Raw genomic sequence first — 22,042 nt, 5'->3', positions numbered from 1 at the left:
GCCCTAATAAATGTCCTATGTTCCACATGTTCATCCTGCCCCTCTTTGCTTCCCTCTTGGCAAACTCTGGCAGGCAACCACTGATCTTTTTACTGTCTCTATAGGTTTGCCAACTATTGCTTTTTTCTCTCATATATTTGGGTAAGTATTATGCATACACAGTTTCAAGACAAGTTTCTTATGTCTGCCATCCAATCAGATTACCTCCTCTAACTTATGTAATTTACATTTCCTTGAGGTTCTCCTGGAGAATGGTAGAAGAGATTTGCTGCTATAAGCTGCAGTCTAGATAGCATTTTTTTCTCAGTATCCATTCTCCTCTTCTTCATTTAAGTAATAAAACAATCTCACCCTTTCAAGGTTTGCCTGAGCAAATGGCTACATTTTCTACCTTCTTTGTATCCCTGTGTAACCTGTGAGATATGAACAGAAAGTACAAGTGATAGGGACTGAACAGACTGAAAAATAAGACACTGACTGTAATTTTAAACTTGTGTCCCATTGTAGGATCATAGTATCTAGAGGATATTATGGATTATCATTTTTACATAAATCCTATAAACTGGGCAAGCCTGTAATACCAGCAACTCTGGAGGCTGAGTGAGGGGATGGCAAGTTCAAGACCAGCATGGGCAATTTAGTGAGACTGCCTCAAAATAAAAATACACCCCTGGGTTCAATTCCCAAAACAAATAAAAAATTCACTGTCTTGTACTTAAAAAGATCAAATGTATAATTTAAACTTGCACTTATCAATTTGTAGTTGCTAAAATGTTAGTTGAAGTTTATTTTTACTAGCAATATTTTTAAAAAAATGAATTTAAAAATGTTACATGCACAAATTATACTTTTTATGGGATTTGAGAAACAAAAGTGATTTAATCATCAGTACAATCAAGATATAGAGCAGTTCCATAATCCCTTCAAATCTCTTAAGTCACTTTTTAGTTAATTTCTTCCCAATTCCTTACTCCTGGTTACCACTGATCAGTATTGTTCCTTTAAAAAATAAACTGGGCTGGGATTGTGGCTCAGTGATAGAGCACTCACCTACCATGTGTGAGGGACTGGGTTCCATCCTCAGCACTATGTAAAAATAAATAAATAAATAAAGAAAGAAATAAATAAGGTATTGTGCTCATCTACAACTAAAAAAAAAAGTTTAAAAAATCAAAACAAACAAACTTTAATTTTGAAGTGGTTATGGACTTACAGTCCTGGGTCATGACCTAGTTTACTTCAATGGTGATCTCTTATATGACTGTTTATAGGATCAAAACCATGCCCTGAAATTACCCCCCTCCCCTCACCTGGGTACTGGAGGTTGAAGCCAGGAGGCTCTACCACTGAGCTGCAACCCCAAAACTTTTTATTTTGAGACAAAGTCTAAGTTGCCCAAGCTGGCCTTGAACTAGCCATCCTCCTGTCTAAGCCTCCCCTGTAGCAGGGTTTATAGGCATGCCCCACCTCTCCGGCTCCATCCCCTGAAATTTTGAAGGTAGATTTTTTTCATCAATTTACCTGTGTTTACTCCTTTCTTTTACAACAAATACAATTCTATTGTTTACAGGAGCAGATGCGTTTTCCCCTCAGATGTTTATTATTTCAGTTTCATCTCCCCATAACTCTTAGTCATTTTCTAGTCTTTTCCCTATTCTTATTTTCCTCCAACTTACACACACACACAATTTTTTTTTTTCCTAAGATTTGTGCCACAGTAATATTTTCGATATTCGAATTCCTAACTTCTCCCTCATTCTTTAAGTGTTCAAGTGGTGGACACGTCTGCGTTTAAGTGTGGTTTTCTAACCTCTTGGGGGTAAGGTAGTGACACTACATTCTTTCTGTTGCTCTATTCTTGCTCCTCATTGGTCACTCTTATATTTCCGATATTAGAAAATTTGTTGGAGGACAGTGTGCAGGGACCCTTGAAACCGCTGGTGCCCCTTCCGCCAAGTTTCTCCTTGCCCTCTGCTCCTACTCCGCAATGAGCCGCCTTTGTCCTCCGCGGAGGGCACAAATTTTGGCCAACCGGGCTGGGGAGGGATGGAAGGCAGACCGAGCACGGGGCGGGGCCTTGGTTCCCACAGGCGGGCAGCAGAGGGGTCTCACCCCACCACACCGCGTCCAAGCCCCAGCGGGCCCTGAGCGCGCCGCAGACGACGTCACAGGCCTGCGCGGAGCGCTCCCCCGGTGCGCGGCAAAGCCCACTGCGCATGCCCAGACTCCGTTGTTGGTGGTGGTAGCCGCTGAGGGAGGGGACGCGCCCTTCTGGCTGGTCTCCCTCGCGGCGTGCTGGTTTCGCTCCGCCACCGCCGCCGCCCTCAAGGCCCCCGCGGGCTACCTCCTTCCTCCCTGGGGCCGCAGGCGCGGCGATAGCCTCACGGGCGCTAGGTGCAGATCCCCGCCTCCCCTCCCCCAGCCCCGTCGCCCCGCCCCGCCAGGCTGGGCTGCGGGGTCAGGGGCCGAGCGGAGCGGGGTGAGTATTCCCACAGCCAATGCCGCCGTCCTACTCCCGGCTCTGCTTCCCGCACCGTTCTCACCCCACTCCTAGCACAGGGAGGAAGGGCGGGAGCGGGTGGGCGGGAAGCAGCCCAGCCCGGAACAAAAGGCCTGGGAAGCGGGACTCGCGCCCCAGAACTAGGGGCCCGCGCGGCTGTAACCCTGGAGCCGCTGCTCAGGCTCCCGGGAAGCGCGCGCGACCCAGCGCCTCTCTGCCCCCGACGCGCAGCCGGTGTCTTCAGCACTCCAGGGGCCCCACTCTGTGTGCTCACCCTTAACGCGGATAGTTGCATTCTTAAAAATCTCACAAATAGCAAGCCTTTGTGTGTGTAGCATTGAAACAAAGGATATTAAATTACTGGCGAGTCCCACTTGAAGGGGTTTCAGATTAAGTGCTGGAGGAATAACCTGCTATTTGTAGCCAGCACCCTCCCTAGAACTTTTAAAATCACAAGGTGGGGGAAGGTGATGAGGAATACTTATCTGATTTGTAGAAACATTTTTAGTTGTGGTTTAAAATATATGTATATTTAAACATGGGAAATACAGCCAAAGGATGGCTACATGTCCTTTAAATATCAAAAGGGAACCTTGTCCATCAGGCCCACCCGAAGATGGTTCAGTTATATAAAAAAAGAACCTAGAGGACCGTACTTTAACATAGTATTGGTTAGGGTTTAGGGGTTTAAACATCTCCAATTACGTATTTTCAACTAATTGAGATACAAATTATTTCTGATTGGGAGAAAATAACTCCTGAAGGTTGTGGTTTTTTTAGGATAGCAATCTTAAGCTTTTTATTTGAGCCTTGGTCTTGCTATGTTCCCCTCTGGGTCTCCAATTCCTGGACTCAAGCGATCCTTAGTAACTGGTCCATCATTTTCTTCAGTTTACCATTTAGCATGCTCCTTCATTATCAGTTCAGCATATCTTGCTAAAGGTGCATTTGGTTTGAGTCATGTTTATAACTTATAATTTGACAACAGCCTCCAATCTTTAGTGGCAAAAGTTTAAATTTATGCTTTTCAGGGTTGGAAAACATAGGCCCCATGCACTACTCAAATTTATCATGGGGTTCTAGGTAGAAGAATCATTCCCTCCTTGCTTCCAAAAAATCAAATATTGACAAGAGGAACATTACAAAATGAAAACCTTAACCAAAACTTGGAACTTGAGTACTGAGAAATTTAAAGTCTTTAAAGTACACAGTTTAAAATTGTTAATTTGTATTTTCGTTAAGGAAACTAGTAGAAATAGTTCTAAACTGGATTCATTTGGATATGGAAATGTTACAAGATTATTTCCCTTCCCCTGCTTTCCAACTACCGTCTCCTGTTTTATTTACCATAATATTAACAGATCTTGCTGCATGATGGGGCAATTGAATTAGGCATACACACACACACATATTTGTGGTGGTGGGTATTGGGGATTTAACCCAGGGGTGCTCTATCACTGAGCTACACTCCCAGCCTGTGTATATTTTATTTTTTAGGGTCTCACTAAGCTGCCCAGGCTGTGCAGCTTGAGAGCTTCCTGCCTCAGTCTCCTGGGTTGCTAGAATTGTAGGCATGCACCACCTCACTTGACTAGGCATAATGTTTTGTGAAATTTTATCATGATAGCAGTTCCTAATGCTTAGTAAGTTTCTGGGAAAGCATCCTCTTAGGAAAAACAAGTAGAATGAAGCTTATATAAGTAGATTCCTTTAGACTAGGTTTGCTTTTATTATCTATATCTTTGAAACCTATGGATATGTTTAGGATCTTAGAGGTTGTATTTGAATCATAAATATATAAAAAAAAAGATATATAAAAAAATAGAGATTATCTGTTAAAAACAAATGTATTTAGGGGTCAAGCAGGCTGGGTATAAAACAATTGGAAAATAGGGGAATGGAAAATAAACTACCTGAAGGTATCTGGCTTACAGAGAGATTGCTAGAAACTAGGCAGCAGCAGAGGCTTCTCTAATGTTCCTGCCATCCTAGGCCTTGAAGCGTCTGAATGCATTAGTTTATAGGATCCAAGAAGAGTAATTACTAATAGGAGTTTAGCTTTGAAGTTAGGATTATTTTATATTACTGTCATGTAATATCTTTTCAAGAAAACCTTTTTAATATCCCTTCTGAGCTCAATAACCTACAGTGGTTTCTTATTGTCTGTCCACTGTTTTAAATGGAATCTCCATTTAAAGTTTTAAGGCCATTTATAAACTGCTTGCTCCCTGCCTCCCAGATTTCCTGTAATCCTCAATCTTCTCTCTAGTTAGGCTCTTTACTTGCTTATTTAATGTCATTTCAAACTGTTCCTATGCTCACTGCCACCCCCACCCCTGTTTCTACCTTATTGCTTTCCTTTGATTGCCTCTTATAAATCAGGGATTAGTTGAACTCTTAACTCCTCTAGGGCATTGACTCTGGATACATACTACTCTTGGCCACCCTTAATAGCTATTATCTTGGACTGGGAGTGTGGCTTACTTATAAAATTCTTCCCAGACATACAAAGGCCCTGAGTTTGACCCCAGTACCACAAATAAGAAAGCTAAAATATTAGGCCAAGTGCAGTGGCACATGTCTGCAAAACCTGTGACTAAGGAGGCAGGAGGACTGAAAGTTTGAGGCTAGCCTCAGCAAATTAGTGAAACCCTGTCTCAAAAAATAAAAGCGGACTGCGGATGTGGCTCAGTGGTTGAGTGCCCCTGGATTCAATTTCTGGTAAAACCCCCCCCCCCCCCCCCCCCCCCCCCCCCCGCAAATAGAGCAAATCATGACAATTTACCTAAGTACTGTGAGGATTTGAATTATCACAGTTCTTGATACATAGTAAAAGCTTAATAGATACTTTTTAAAATTATTGTTTAAGTCATACTAATTCTTTAATCGATGATTATCTAAATTTGTTACCAATTTTTACTGTCTTACTCTCTAATGTTCTTTTCAGTTTGAATCTTTTCTTAAAAATTTGATTACAATCTGTTGAATGCAAAAAGCATGTACTATTTTTTGCAGTACTGGAGTTTGAATCCAGGGGCTCTTTACCAGTAAGCTACATCCTTGGCTTGTTTTATTTTTGAGACAGGGTCTCACTAAGTTGTGCATGCTAACCTTGAAGTTGAAATTCTCTTGGCCTCAACCTCCCAAGCAGATTGGCTATATTTCTTTTTAAAGTCTCTAAAACTCTCAGGGTCTTCCTGTCTTACTACCATATATATGTATATATATGCATTGTTCCTATCTGACTGTGTGGCTTTCTATTAACCATTTAAACCATTTTTTTCTGTTGCTTATAGTTTAAATTTATATCCTATTTTGTATTTGATGTAGTTTATAAACATGTAATAGCTTGCAAAATAAACTGGGTGCCATGGTGCTTGCATGTAATCCCAGCTACTCTGGAGACTGAGGCAGGAGGATCACAAGTTCATGGTGAATCTTGGCATTTAGGGAGACTTTGTCTCAAAATAAAACACTTTTTGAAAAGTGGTGCTGGAGATATACCTTAATGGTAGAGCACCCCAGGGTTCAATTCCCAGTACCATGGGGAGAAAAGAAAGATAACAGGATCATGAAAATATGAATCCTGAATAGAAAGGTGAGATTAGAATGAATTACTTGAAATTTTTTGTGAAAAGTTACAGGGTTTTTTTGGGTACAATTGTTAAAGGTAGGCCACAGACTGTTAGGAATTTCATGGTGGTGAAATTTAAAAAGGAAACACCACTTGCTTTATAAAAACCATTTCCTGGTTAAAATCATCGTGAAGCCATTGCCTGAGGAGGCTCTAGTGCCACAGATTTCCTCTTATACAAACCTCAGTGAACTCTGTAAACTGTCATATTCTAACAAAATGAAACTTAAGATGAACCACCAACTAACCTCTAAGGGCTTTCCACTGGAATAATATAAATAAGGCTTCTGCTCCATTTTAGCCAGTCAGATATTTCCTTTGCCTTGGTCTGTATTCACTTCATAAAAACCTTTCCCTGTTTTGATGGAACCCCAAGCTATTTGCATTATGGAGCTGCCTGATTCATGAATTGCTGTCTACGCAAATAATTCTTTAAAAATTTAGTGTGCCTTAGTTTATCTTCATTTACTTGGAAGCAAATGTTTACTGAGTGAAATGCAGTTTGTGATTAAAAAAAATTTTTTTGAAAGGATACTCTGAGAAGCCCTAGAGTTAAGTTCTCCAGACTTGGAAACCATAACCAACTTTCCAGTGTTTCTCAAAGGAGGCTAAAAGTGTGTGTGTGTGTGTGTGTATGGTGGTGTGTGTTTTGGTTTGTTTGGACTGGGAATTGAACCCAGAGGCACTTTACCACTAAGCTGTATCCCCAGTTCATTTTACTTTTTTAAAATTTGAGACAGGGTCTGGCTAAGTTATTGAGTTTGTCACTAAGTTGCTGAGACTGACCTTGAATTTACAATCCTTCTGCCTCAGCCTCCCAAATTGCTTGGATTATAGGCTGTAGTGGCAGTTTTATGAACAGTTCTTCATTGTGTGGGATTGCCCTGCATTTGTAGGATGCTTATTATACCAGCTCCCTGAACACTAAATGGCAATAGTAAACGGTGACCCCATCTTTCTCTCTTTCCTTCCCTCCCACCTTTCTATTTTCTGTGGTTTTGGGGATTTAACCCAGAGGCACTCTACCACAAAGCTACATCCACAGCTCCCTAATCTCTTTCCTTGTTTATATTTTAGATAATTCCTTTTCTTTTTTTTTTCCAGTACTGGGAATTGAACCCATGGGTGCTCTAACCATTGAGTTATATCCCTGGTCCTTTTAATTTTAGTTAGAGACTGGATCTCCCTAAATTGCCCCAACTGGCCTTGAACTTTCTATCCTTATGCCTACCCTCTTGAGTAGCTGGGATTATACATGTGCCACGGGGCCAGGTTCTTTTTATAGATAATTCCTAAAATTTCCTAATACTGAATTTAATCCTATAACTGAAGCAAGTTTTCCCTCTTATACTTTATGGAAGTGCCCCTTTTTTCATATACAAGGGCTTCCTTTGATCCCATGTTGATATTGATAGTTTTGGCTTACTCACCTTGATAAGGGACTTGTTTGGAGATGGGGTTGATTGGTTGAATGAGCAAGTGCTTCTTCAACTCCCTCACTACACTTAGATTCTTCCTCTAGATGTTAGGTTGGAGAGCAAGAGGATGCCTTCAACCAAATTTATGAAGAATGGAATTTTTCCCTGTACTCAGAAGAAACTTGCCTTTCCAATTGATTATTTATTTGTTTGGTCCCAGGAATTGCACCCAGGGGCACTTGACCTCTGAGTCACATCCCCAGCCCTTTTTAAAATATTTTGCAGCAGGGTCTTATTAAGTTGCCCAGAGCTTTGCTAATCACTGAGGCTGGTTTTGAACTTGCAGTCCTGCCTCAGCCTCTCATGTCACTGGGTTACTGGCGTGTGCTGCAGCATCTGGCCTCTTTTTTATTTTTTTTAATTTTGAGACATGGACTCCCTACGTTACTGAGGGTCTCATGCGGTTACTAAGGCTGGCCTCAAACTTGTGATCCGTGGTTGTCCCGCCTCACTTCCCTAGTTGCTATGATTGTGGGCATGTATGTTGCTACTGTGCTCAGCCTTTCCCACTTGTTTTAACCTTTCCTCCTATGACTATATGTGGGGACTATTCTGTCATTTGAATGTTTATAGTTTGTTGGTTTAAGGGGATGTTGGCAGTGAGATTATACTCTTTAAAAATTAATCCTGTTCCCATAGCTACCTATCACTTGCTTTATTAGGTACTCTACCATAGAGCTATGTCCCCAGCCCTTTTATTTATTTTTTTCTAAATTTTAAAAATTGGGTGCATTATAATTATACATAATAGTGGGATTCATTGATACATATTCATAGATGCACATAATATAACAATATACTTTGACCAATATCATTCGCCCAGTATTTCCCTTTTCCCTTCCCTCCTCCCTCCCCCTGGTCCCTTTCTTCTTCTCACTGATCTCCCTTCAGTTTTCATGAGAAATAAGTGAAATTACTTCTTACCTTCTTCCTAATGGGATGTCCTGCTATAGAAGTCAGAGCAAACATCAGCTACCAATAGAGATCCTTCACTTCTAGTCCAGGTACCATATTGCCTCATATTTAGCTTTGATTTGGGATGTGATGGAAAAGGAAAGAGGTAGAACTGATCCCTGCTATCAAGACTGAATGAACTGGGTGTGGTGGTGCATGCCTGTAATCTCTGATTTGGAGGCTGAGGCAGGAGGATTGAAAGTTTGAGGCCAGCCTCAGTAATTTAGTGAGGCCCTGTTTCAAAATAAAAAGGACTGGGGATGTAGTTCAGTGGTAAAGCCCCCCTGAGTTTTATCCTCAGAACCAAAAAACAGAAAAAACAAAAACAAATACTGTAATGTCTCTCTTTGGAGGCTTCTCTGAGCTCTGGATTGCCCAGGGCTATGCCTTCTGTGCCTCACTCAGGCTGCCAAATACCTTAAAAATCCAGGTCTTTCATTGACTCTCAAATGATTCAGTGATTTGGTCTTTTTTTGGATTGAACCCAGAAGCACTTTACTACCAAGCTAAATCCCAGGATTTTTCATTTTATTTTTAGAGTTTTAAGACAGGGTCTCACTTAGTTGCTTAGGGCATTGCTAAATTGCTGAAGCTGGCCGTGAACTTGTGATTCTCCTGCCTCAGCCTCCAGAGTTGCTGGATTATCAGTCAGAAGTGATCTTTAAGGTTTACATGTATACACAGAACATAGCATGTCTGTGATATTCATAGTTTTGTAAATGATCTTATGTTCTGAGAAATTTAGTTATATTTCTTATAGTAATTTCGTCTCAGTTTTGATTCTGATTCACACTAATTTATAGATTTATCAAAATAAATGTCTTGGGCTGCGAATATGACTCAGTGGTAGAGTTCTTACTTAGCATGTGTGAGGCTCAGGGTTAATGCCTAGTGCCACCAAAAAAAAAAAAAAAAAAGAGAGAAAAGAGAAACGTCTTTGACCAAGTAGACAACAACAACAACACAAAGCCAAAAAATTAGCCACTGTGGTAGTTTCATGCCTGTATTTCCAACAACTCTGGAGGCTAAGGCAGAAGGATTGCAAGTTCTAGATTAACCTCAGCAACCAAGTGAGAATCTGTCTTAAAATTAAAGTATAATAAAGAACTCAGTGTAAAGTGGCCCTGGTTTTAATCCCCAGTGCTGCAAAAGCAAAACAAACAACCCCCACCACATTAGATTAAAAATCACATGTAAATCAGGCATGGGAGCGCAGCCTGTAATCCCAGTGACTCAGATGGCTGAGGCAGGAAGATCCCAATTTAAGACCAACCTCAGCAACTTAGCAAGGCCCTAAGCAACTTAGCAGGACCCTGTCTCAAAATAAAAGATAAAAAGGAGCTGGGTATGTTGGAGATGTGTCTCAGTGGTTAAGTGTCCCATGGGGTTTCAATCTCCAGTACCAAAAAAAAAAAAACAACAACAACAAAAAAAACAAACTACACAAAATATGGAGAGTGTGGAACAGAAAAAAGGTTTTTAAATTGAAAGGATCATTGGACAATAATTATACACAGTATTATTCACCAGGGCTTCTTTTCTGAAAAGACATTTTTGGATAGCAGCAGAATAGTTTTGTCTTGTCTGAGGGTTAACCTACAGTTTGGAAAGACTACTCTCACTTGGTAGGGAAAAGTTATTTTTTCTAATCTTTAGACTCTTCTGAAGTAGTTGAAAATATGTTTTGAAACAAAACAAAACAAAACAAAACAAAACACGCCCTCCAAAACCAAACCTTTTCATTTAGAGTAAGACTCAAGCAAAATAGATGTAATAACAATTCATACTTTATGACAGAAGGAGCTCTGAAATCATTTCCAACTCTTACTTAAAAATTTGAAATGAGAGGTTTATTGTCGAAGATGAGATCAGTATTGAAATTTGTCTTTTTATCAACAGTTCATGTGTTCTGCTGTTACCTCTACTCTGAATTTATGTCTCAGGTTTTTTCATTTAGCAAATAATGATTATCATTGTTTAATAAACTGCAGTTGGAGTTATTACTATTTTTTACCCAATTTTCAACTATCTATGATAGGAAGCTCTAAGATTATATTTCTGCCTTAACTAGTCTGTGAGTTTGGTAGAGGATCAAGAATAAAAACTTGAAAAGTATGCATGAAAATGTTGATTGAATTATATTTTCATCTTTAATGACTTGAGTATTCTTAAGCAAGATTATTCAATGGTATTTCATTATTGTACATTATGATGATTCAAGTTGAGATATATATCTTAAATATATATTATAGTTTCTGATTTTGTAATCAAGCTGTGTTTGTATTATTGTAACATCCTTCAGCAAAGCCTAGTCTGTAGATATCTAAAAAGTCTTCACCAAATATTAATTAGTATTTTGATATTCAGTCATCTTGCTTGTAGCACAGAGCTGTTAATTAGATAAACTGTGGCTATTGAGTGAAATTTTATTTCAACTAACATTTTCAATATTTCAGTAAATCTCAGTAACTGGAGGGCTTAAGGAATGAAGTGTTTACTTGTTCTCTTTTGTTATTAAGAGCTTGCTTGGTGGTGCATTCCTGTAGTCCCAGTGACTTGGGAGGCTTTGGTAGGAAGATATAAAGTTTGCAACCAGCCTCAGAATTTACCAAGGTCCTAAGCAACTTAGTGAGATCCTGTCTCAAAACAAAAAAGTAAAAAGGGCTGGGGATGTGGTTTAGTGGTTCAGTGCCTCTGGGTTCAACCCCTGGTCAAAAAGCAACAAAACCAAAAAGTCAAATTTTCTTTGATTTAGTATCGGTTTGTAGATCTCAGGATCATCATCATATAGTTGGAAAAACTATCTTTGTGACCTTCATGTCAGTCTTCTATTTTTTTTTCCCCCAGTATTGGGGATTGAACCCAAGGGTGCTGAACTACATCCCCAGCCCTGTTTTGGTTTTTGGTGACATGGTCTCATTATGTTGCCCATGCTGGTTTTGAATTTGTGCTTCTGCTGCTTAAGCCTCCTGGGATTACAGGTATGCACCATCAAACCAGCTTCCCATTTAGCTCTGCATCCTAGCTCTGAGGATGGAATGGTTCTTTACCATCTATGTGATGCTGTTACAGAATCACTATTTTCTTTTCTCTGAGTTGAAGACTCATCTCATAATGCCTGCTAGACTCCTTTGCTTGCACATCCCACAGACATTTCAAACTGTAATTCATTTCTGGCTAAGCAAATCCTACCTCTCCCAAACCTGTTCCTCTTCCAGGGATTTCTGATGAAGTCAGTACACCACACCTACAGCAGGAAACTTGGAACCATTTTTCAATCTTTTGTCTTCCCTCTCCCTCACATACCAAGGCCTGTCAGCTGTAATGAGTATACTATCAAAATGTTACTGATGCCAGGCACAGTGGGACATATCTGTAATCCTAGCAATTTGGGAGTCTGAGGCAGGAGGATAGCAAATTTGAGACTGGCCTTAGTACATGTATCAAAAAATAAGACTGGGGATATAGCTGAGTGGTAAGAGACCTCAGGGTGAAATCCCCCGTACCAAAAAGAAAAAAAAGTTACCAAACCCAGGTTTAGAGGCTCATCTCACTGAGAAACAATGTCAGAGAGGAGTGTTAGGAAGAAAGGATTTATTCAGTGACTAGAGAATGGAGAAGAAGGAGCTTTGCTCACAAATCAACTTTTCAACTTCATTGGATGGAGAGGCTACAGATACAGGATAGGATAACGAGGGGGAGGGATGAGCTAATAAAGGGGAGAAATATTCATATCTTTTCTGGGAAGAGATGATGTTCCAGGAACTTGTGTGGCCACATTTGTCATTCCTTTTATGGTCTGGTGTTTCCAGTTATGGTGGCTGGTAGGTGCCTTTAGCCTTCAAGGAAGAGTTGTTGGGCGGGGTGGGGGGGAGACTAGGTAAGTCTAGGTCAAGATAGCCCTATATTACTGTTTGGGACAAACATTTCTCAAATGATTAACATGTCTACATGCAGAGCTGAGTAGAATCTGACCCAAAGATTAAGGCAACAAAGGAGACAGACGCATTATGAAGACAGATATGCTAAGCCTTTTCATTCCTTTCCAGTCACCCATCAGGTATCTATAGGTCCAAATGAAGAGTCAGTGTTCTCAGTACTGACTTCAGGTCTCCCCAAAATAACCGAGTCAAGGGTTATCATCATAGCTCACATGGCAGAAGTGTGATCTACAGCAAAACCAGTGGGGGAGTAATAATGTGTTGCCCAACTGTGTGATCTCCCCAAATTAGTGATTTTTAAGTCAATTAAGAACAAGTGAAGCTGGGTGTGGTGAGACATGCCCATAATCCCAGCAATTCCAGAGGCCAAGGCAGGAGAATCACAAGTTCTAGGCCAGTTTCAGTAACTGAGCAAGGGTCTAAACACTTAGTGAGACGATGATTCAAGATAAAAAATAAAAAGGGCTGGGGATGTGGACAGTGGTATAGTGCTTCTGGGTTCAATTCCCTAGTACAAAAAACAAACAAACAAAAAAACAAGTGAAGATAGAGGATATATTAGTTTTTTCTGGTACCAATGTCTTCTGAATTCCTCCCTCTTCTTCTGCTCTACCACTAATCTTAGACTCTATTTAGCATGACTATGTCTCTTGGATTTCCATAAAAGACTTTTACTGATTTCATTCATTCAGGCAAGACTGCAGAATCCACTGGAAGTCAGAATGCAAATCTAATTAGTGTATTCCCACTTTCAAAACCCCTTTGATCCCTCAGGCTAGGGGCCTGGTCTTTATTAGCACCAGTTCTCCCAATACACTCTCTCCACCTCTAGATTTCAAACGAGAGTTCCTCAGTTACCAAACTTACTCTTTAGGCAACCTTTCACACATTCTGTTCCCATTGCCTCCCTCCTTTTGCTTGGTTAACCTCCTTTTTTTCTTTTAGCATTTCTTTTCTGTCACTTTTCCAACTGTGTATGTATTGAATTCCAACATCTTTTAACCAGAATTCTGTGTGTAACCTGGAGAATTCACTTACATCCAGGAATTTTGATGAATGCCTCAGTGGGAGTCCCTGCAGTTGTGTCTTCTGCACCACCCTCCTGCATTGGTGCTTTCTTCCCAGCCTGTCTTCCACTGCTCTCCCACCCTCCCAGACTATCCACTGTGATCTCAGAAGCACATATCCATCGTAAAGAAACTACCTTAACTCAACCCGCTACAACGCTTTACTATATTCTGTGACTTATGTTAAAAAGTGTTTCTAGGAAAACGAATTCTGTGGTCAAAAGAGTTGAGAAAACTTTAGCTAATGGTTCCTATACCATAATATGCCTTGTGTATCTCTAGCTTGAGGGGTGGTCCATACAATGTGGTTGGTTTCATATATAAATCTCAAATAATAGTAATATCTTCGTTAGGCTTCTACAAATTACATTTGTGTGTGTGTGTGTGTGTGTGTGTGTGTTTCATAGTGCTTGTGACTGAATCCAGGACCAGGTAAGTGCTCTACCACTGAGTTTCATCCCCAGCTTTAAAAAAAAGTGGGCTTTTAAAAAAAACTCCAAAGCCCTTTAAGTGGAAGCTACTTTTTTCTCCATCTCACATGACTCTGGGTGTGGAGATTGCTGATAGTCCCCACTTTCCTGATACCAATTTTAGGTGACTGCTTCCTTTTACCTCATGTAAGAGATCCTCCTCTTTTGAGGCTCATGTAATTCGGTTCTATAAGTTATGGCAAGGTCAGTTTTTCTTCTTATCTGCTATCTCTGTTCAGTGGTAGTAGCCTTTAGTGTCCTCTTGAGAAGGATCCAAATGTCATGTTTCTTTAAACTTCCTGATCTCCCATGATGTTTCATCTCTAAGCTACTATTGTACTGACTCCCATGGCCACACCTGAGACCAGCAGATTCTAATATTTATATAGTCTTCCCATTTTTCTATTTCTCACCTCTTACTACAGCTCTTAAATGTTCTTGCTGTCTTTTTCTTTGAACCCAGGTGTACTCTACCATTGAGCTACATCCCCAACTCTTTTTATTATTTATTTTTTGATTGCGAGATAGGGTCTCACTAAGTTGTCGAGGGCCTTGCTAAATTGCTGAGGCTTGCCTCAAATTTGAGATCCTCCTGAGTCACTGAGATTACAGGTCGGTGTATGCCACTCTGCTTGGGCCTTTTTGGTATCTCATATTCTTCAATTCCTCTATATTTTCTCAGTCCCTTCAACCTCTTTCCTACCTAACCTGGATTTTTGAGCTATTCTCACAAGCATTTCCTTTCCCCTCTTATACTCTTGTCCTTCTATTGAATCAACCCAGCAAAAAACCCAACTTTTTTTTTTTTTAATGGTGCTGTGGATTAAACTAGAGCTTCCCACATAGTAGGCAAGTGCTTTAGAATACAGCTATACCCCTAGCCTCCAACTTTGCATTATTCATGTACCTTCTCTGCTTATTCCCATACTTGGAGATAGGGAGGCGGAACACTCTAAAGACAATCTTAGCAAGTCACAGAGTGTGGCACTATAAACATGATCTCTGGCCTTGTTAGGTCTTCACTTCTTTCTGCTCATCCTAATACTGACCTCTGGCTACATGCAGTGGGCACACCTATAAGCCTAGTGACTTGGGAGGCTGAGGCAACAGGATCACAGGTTTGAAGCCAGCCTCAGCAACTAAATGTTGTCCTTCCATTTTCCACACCAGCAATTTCAAATCTACACTGTTTTCTCAGATGCTCCCCTTTCACCACTGAACTCTTACTCTCTATAAGCACATTATCTGCCCCTGCATCAAAATGTCTTGTGACTTCTTCCTTAATTTTCAGTCTTCTTTTAAGGATGTCTCAGAGTTTTATATTCATCCTCAAATACCTTTTCTCCATTTGCAAGGGGCAGTATGTCTACTGTATTGTTGAAGTCCATCCTTCTGTGAGTGATTATGTCCCTCTCTCATGATGGGAGCAGGGGTGCTTCATGCTCAGCATGCGTCAGTCATCAGTGTTACAGAAAGAGACTGGACATTGTGACAGTTAATCTAGTATGTTGTTGAATGGAGATTGGTTAAGAGAGTTTCTGTTGTAGCTGGGCATGGTGACTCGTGCCTATAATCTCAGCAACTCAGAAGACTGAGGTAGGAGGAGTATAAGTTCAAAGCCAGCCTCAATAACTTAGTGAAGCCCTAAGCAACATACCAAGGCCTGTCTCAAAAAGAAAAGTAAGCCGGGCGTGGTGTAATCCCAGAGGCCAGGGAGGCTGAGACAGGAAGACTGCGAGTTCATAGCTAGCCTCAGCAATGGCAAGGCACTAAGCAACTCAGTGAGACCCTGTCTCTAATACAAAATAGAGCTGGGGATGTGGATCAGTGGTCAAGGGCTCCTGAGTTCAATCCTCAATACCAAGAGAGAAAGAGAGAGAGAGAGAGAGGGAGAGACAGAGACAGAGAGAGACAGACAGAGACAGACAGACACACAGACACAGAGAAAGTTTCTACTATAATTGTTTTTTGTTAGTTATCTCCCTTTGTTAGAGTATGAGCTCTTCAAAGGCAAGGAATATATATTTTTTCATTTTAAAAAATATTTAACCTTCATCTAAGCACAGTGCCTACTATTTAATAGATATTCTATGTATATTTGTTGGATGAATGAACACATTCTATATAGGTTATACCAAGTCTGAATAATCAGAATACTGATTTGGGAATCAGCTACTATAGACAGATCATTGACCCTGGGGCCAAATAGTTTTTTTTCCCCCAGTATTGGGGATTGAACCTAGAAGTACTCAACCACTGAGCTACATCCCCAGCCTTTTTATTTTTAAATTTTAGATAGGGTCTCTCTTAGTTGCCCAGGCTGGCCTTAAAACTTGTGACTCTTCTATGTCAGCACCTCCGTTCCCTCAGTGACTGGGATTATAGGGAGTTCTCCCACATTGGGCCAAAATAAACTTTTTACTAAGTATAGGTTCTAATAAAATATAACAGGAGGACTTATGCTATACTCATCAATACCCTTGCCATTATTAAAAACATAGATGATGGGCTGAGGGTAGTTCAGTGGTAGTGTGCATTTTTTAGCATGCATGAGGCCCATGGACTCAATCCCAGAACTCAAAACAAAAACAAAAGCAAACACTAAAACCAACCAAACAAAACAAAAAGCAAACAGAAAGAAAAGACCTCTATAGATATATATTTGTTACAAATATAAGTTTTGAGTTTCATGTTGACTGATAAAGGAAATGGGACAGGGTGTGAAAGATGGGAAACAACATGTTTTGGAATGACCCTGAGGTTATTTTCCATTGTGTAGCTCAAACTTGTTTAAAGAAGTAAATGATTAGGAGAATTCCTTTCAATATCTGTTCTAAAGCTGTTGTTAATACTGAGTTTTTTATTGCAGTTATTTGAAATGGAAGAAGATGAGTTTTTTGGAGAAAAAACATTCCAGCATCATTGTTCAGAATTCATTAAACATTCACAACAGATAGGTGATGGTTGGGAATGGAAATCATCAAAGGTAAAAATAGAAAATTTTTATTTCCTATTCAGTTTAGGGTTATTTATTTTTGCTATATGAAACCTTAGTAATTGGCCAGGCCTGATGGTGCAGGCCTATAATTCCATCTACTCCCAGGCTCAAGGAAAAGGATTGTAAATTCAAGGCAGCAGGACAGGATGACACATGCCCAATAATCCCAGTTACTCTGGAGACTGAAGCAGGAGGATTGCAAGTTCGAGGCCAGTCTCAGCAATTTGCAAGTCCCTAAGACTTAGCAAGACCCTATCTTAAAAGAAAAAAAATAAAAAGGGCTGGGGATACAGCTGAATGGTAGCACACACGTGGGTTCAATTCCCAATACAAAAAAAAAAAAAAGTTCATGGCATGCCTGACAATTTAGTGACACACTGTCTCAAAATAAAGAATAAAAAGGGGCTGACTGGGCTTGTTGCTCAGTGGTAGAGTGCCCAGAGTTCAATCCTTAGTAACACACATACAAGAACAACCAACAATAACAACAACAACAACAACAACAAACCTCAGCAATTAAGAGCTGGGTTTATTAAATAAAAGGCTTTGATTGAAGGATGATTTGAAATAGATGTCTATTTTATTATTTCACTCTATTTACTCATTATTATTGGACGAATGAAGTATTATCTAGAGAAGTCCTCAGGTGACCTGCTTTAATTTAATAGATAAAAATGTTTAGCTTAACTATCTAATGCTTTTCTGGGGCTTCACACCTTTGTTTACATTATAAATTGTCATAGGAAAACAATGTGCAGTAGAGTGAAAAGATAATCCTGAAACCAAACCATAGTCAAATAGGCACAAAATTCTAAAATACTAGGGACTCTAGTAATTGGGGATATCTTAATAATGTAAACATATTCCAAAACATTTTTAAAAATTCTATTTAGATATATTATTAAAGCATTTATTTCCACATACACAATGAGTCGAATTCTCTGTAAATTGTTTTTTTCTTCCTCTGCAGTGGTGAGGATTGAACCCAAGTGCTCAGACATGTAGGCAAGCATTCTACCACTAAGCTATACCAGAAATTTTAACTACTTTTTTTTTGGTACTGGGGATTAAACCCAGGGGTGCTTAACCACTGAGGTCACATCCCCAGTTCTTTTTTATTTTTTATTTTGAGATAAATTCTCTCTAAATTGCTGAGGCTGGCCTTGATCTTGTGATTTTTCCGGCCTCAGCCTCCGAGTCCCTGGGATTACAGGCATGTTCCACTATGCCCTGCTGCCAGAAATCTGTTCTTAGAGAAGTTTTCTCTTCTTCACAGTTTTATCTGATTCTGGAAAAGTGATGAATCCTGGTTCTCTGTGGGTTGGTTCTGCTTTATCTGGTGCTCAGAGAAACTTGAGAACAGTTTTGAACTGATCCCATGATACAGAACTGATCCTAGGAGATGCAGGAGTTGATCAGGTCCAGAGCATCACTGGGGAGAAAAGCTATGATATCCTTTTGGTCACAGGCCTGCACTAAGCTTTGACAGAGTGGTTGGTTCATGGACCTTTAGAGGTCAGTCTCTTATAGTAGGTTCCAGCCCCACTCTCTGTTAATGATTAGACAGGCCTTAAGCCCTTAGGGAATCTCCCTGTCCAGGATAATGTGACCTAGTTTTCACCTTTTATTATTCTTTTTTGGTACCAGAGGTAGAACTCAGGGGCACCTTACCACTAAGCTACATCCCCAGGTCTTTTTTTTTAAAATTTTGGGACAGGGTCTCACTAAATTGTTGAGGTTGACCTTGAACTTGCAATCCTTCTGCCTCAGCCTCCTGAGTTGCTAGGATTACAGGTGTGTGCTAGGATTACAGGTGTGTGCCACTGTGCCCTGCTTGTTTGCACCTTTTATTAATTTCATTCTGGGTATTTATAGTTTTGTTTACTACTGTGTTTGAATTTTCACTTGTCTTTTTTGTTTTGTTTGTGATGTTAGGAATCAAACCAAGGGCCTCTTACATGCTAGGCAAGTGCTTTGTCACTGAGTTATAACCCCAACCCTTGAATTTTTGTTCATTTCCTTTTGTATTATTGCTGATATATAAAAGAATGATACTTTTTTGTGTTAATTTTGTATCCAGTTACTTTACTGAATTTTCTTACTAGTTTTAATAGTTTTTCAGTCATTTCTCTTGATTCTTTTAAGTAGGGTGAGCTCTTTTGCAAATTAAAGGTCTTTTTTGTTGTTGTTTTCTTTTTTAAAAAAATTTTTTTTTAGATGTTGATATGCCTTTATTTTATTCATTTATTTATATGTGCTGCTGAGAATCGAACTCATGGCCTCACACATGCTAGGCAAGCGCTCCTCTCACTGAACTACAAGCCCAACCCCTATTGCTCTTAATTTTTTTATATATTCACTACAAAGTTATTAATAGTGATAACAGATCTCTTTGTCTTGTGTCTGATTTTGATATTAATGCTTCTGATATATGATGATTAAATAAGAAGGTTGTTTTTTTGTTCATTGAAAGAGTATAGGTTTCCCTCTCTATTTCTTTTCTTTTTGAGGGGATTGAATCCAGGTGTCTCATACATGCTAAGCACAAGTTCCACCACCAAGCTATACCCCCAACCAAGTATAGTTCTCTGATTCCTTTTGATCTGTAATAATTTTTTGTGATTATACCTTGGAAACTTTCCCTTTCACCAGTTTTGGGGATAGGTAGTACTGGGGATTGAATCCAGGAGCACTCTACCTTCAGCCACATCTCCAGCCTCTCCCTTTTCTTTATTTAAAAAAAAATTTTTTTTTGGTATAGATGAAAAAATACCTTTGTTTTATTTATTATTTTATGAGATGCCTGAGGATCGAACCCAGTGCCTCACAGGTGGGCTAGGCAAGCACTCCACCCCTAAGGCTACAACCCAGTCCTTTTTTTTCTTTTTTAATTTTTAAAATTGAGACAATGTTTCACTAAATTATCAAGACTGGCCCTTGAACTTATGATCTTCCTGCCTAGTCACTGGAATTAAAGCATGAGTAACTGTTCTCCTGACATCACCAGGTTTTTTTTTTAAAGCCAGCGGCAACATGATAAAAACTTATATTACTGTTTCAGAGGAAGGGGAAGGTGAGGTATGGAGCTGCACTTCTGTGTGGGTGAGGTGGGGTGGGGGCTGGAGAGAATCTTCAGAAGAGAAATTATATCCGTCAGAAGTTTCTTCACTTAAATTCTAAACCAATGCCCTAAGAACCACTTTTCAGGATTCTTCTTTGTTAGTTGTCTGTCTCTAAAATGCTACGGCTAAATCTAGTTTCTTTCTTTTTTTTTTTTTTAAGTTGTTGATGGACCTTTATTTTATTCATTTATTTATATGTGGTTCTGAGAATCAAACCCAGTGCCTCACACATGCTAGGCAAGCACTCTACCACTGAGCCACAACCCTAGCCAATTTAGTTTCTTATTTGTCGATATTGGCTGCTGCATGAGGAAAATTCTCTTCCCTTTAGAGTAAGAGTTACACCTCTAATTAAGGACTATTCTCTTTCGAGTGGGGTTGAGTGCAAGGATAGTATCAAAACAAAACAAAATACTGTTCAGAAGATAGCTCTATAACCCTAGGGCTAGAATTACAAACTCAAATGTCTTTGGAGACCAAGGTGGTAATGAGTCAAGCTGCCGGGGACAAAACAATATGGGGAGACCCAGGCCTAAGGTTTGTGACTGCCCAGACTGCCTCCGTTCTGTACATTGCCATTTTGTGTACAATTTTTTTTTTTTTTCAGTGCTGGGGATCGAACCCAGGGCTTTGTGCTTGCAAGGCAAGCACTCTACTGACTGAGCTATTTCCCCAGCCCTGTACATTGCTATTTTGGAAATGTGGGCCCAAAATGTTACCAAATCTTGGAGCAAAAGGGAGTTCTCCAAGTTCAGAGGTTACTGGAATATATTTATTTCAAGAAAAGTAAAAAAGTTCAGATTTGGGAGGAGAAATCTCTGAATTTTTAAATGTTGGCAACTAATTTAAGAAGATATTTTTTGAACCCAGTGAAGATCAAACTGGACATCTCAGTGAGGCATGTTGTATGAGTTGTGGGTGGTCAGTTTATGACTTCTGGCATTAGGTGGCTGCATAGTGTGACTGGTTTCTCACCCACCCCTGCTTCACTGCATGCTTTTGGTGGGAATTAGTGACAGGACCTTCAGGCTGTCTCTATCTACCCTAGTTTAGGACTCTATACCTCCTCATTTGTACCATTTCAACAGCTTACCAACTCTTCTCCAATTCACTGGACAAACTGCAGCCATGGTTAACCTTTCAAAATGTCTTTGATGGAGTTCCATTTTCTACATGATTTTTTCCCTTTGTATTCAGTCAGAGCTCTATCTATCCTATCACAGAATAATATAGAAACTCCATAACAGTGTTCAAGGTTCTATATTGTGGCTTCCTGCTAACATTCCAACTCTTTACCACTCTAAAACTCATTTCCTTTCACTTTTTCTCCAAATTCCCAGAAATGAAGGAAAAGGTATTTTGAAAAATGAGTAAATTTTTATCATCATTACTGAAGGTGTGTGTCAGGGGGTATCATCAAGGGATGATCTTGATGATTTTCTGAAAGGTAAAAACCAGATAGGATTGAAGGAAGAAACTAGATCCTGAAGCAGGGTTTAGAGAGGACTTGTGGTGAAAGGGGAAAATGGTTGTAGAGCAGAAAGGAGCGCTCCAAGTTCAGAGGCTATGGACCCAAATACAATTCTGAGTTCCTTTCTCTCTGATTTTATAAATGGTTTTGAACTAAAAAACATTGTTAACACACTTTAATTAAAGCCTTTTTCCACTTATTTTGGATACTCAGTTTTACCCTTAAATATTGTTTTTTCTTTCTTTTGCAGTAGTGTTCAAGTATCACTCTTTTTTTTAATTTTTTTTTATTTTTATTTTTTTATTGTAAACAAATGGGATACATGTTGTTTCTCTGTTTGTCAAGTATCACTCTTAATTTAACTTCTGCAGTTTGTAGATTTGGTACTTTCATGTATTAGGGAAAAT

At 39.7% G+C, this 22,042-nt stretch overlaps 1 protein-coding gene across 1 annotated transcript in view; it reads left to right on the top strand.

The window, feature by feature from the left end:
• Window positions 1–1,722: 1,722 nt before the first annotated feature.
• The window catches only part of ATG10 (autophagy related 10), a 291,694-nt gene continuing 271,374 nt past the window's right edge, over window positions 1,723–22,042 (top strand). The window contains exon 1 of the mRNA XM_079145561.1: window positions 1,723–2,479. Within this exon, the coding sequence (XP_079001687.1) occupies window positions 1,988–2,479 (492 nt within the window). The 5' untranslated portion in view covers window positions 1,723–1,987. The remainder of the gene's footprint in view (window positions 2,480–22,042) is intronic.

This window comes from Sciurus vulgaris (genome assembly GCF_902686455.1).
Source record: "Sciurus vulgaris genome assembly, chromosome: 6".
In the NCBI taxonomy this organism is placed as follows: domain Eukaryota; kingdom Metazoa; phylum Chordata; class Mammalia; order Rodentia; family Sciuridae; genus Sciurus; species Sciurus vulgaris.
The sequence above is the reverse complement of the archived record's forward strand: the minus strand, read 5'-3'. Positions and strand labels throughout refer to the sequence as shown.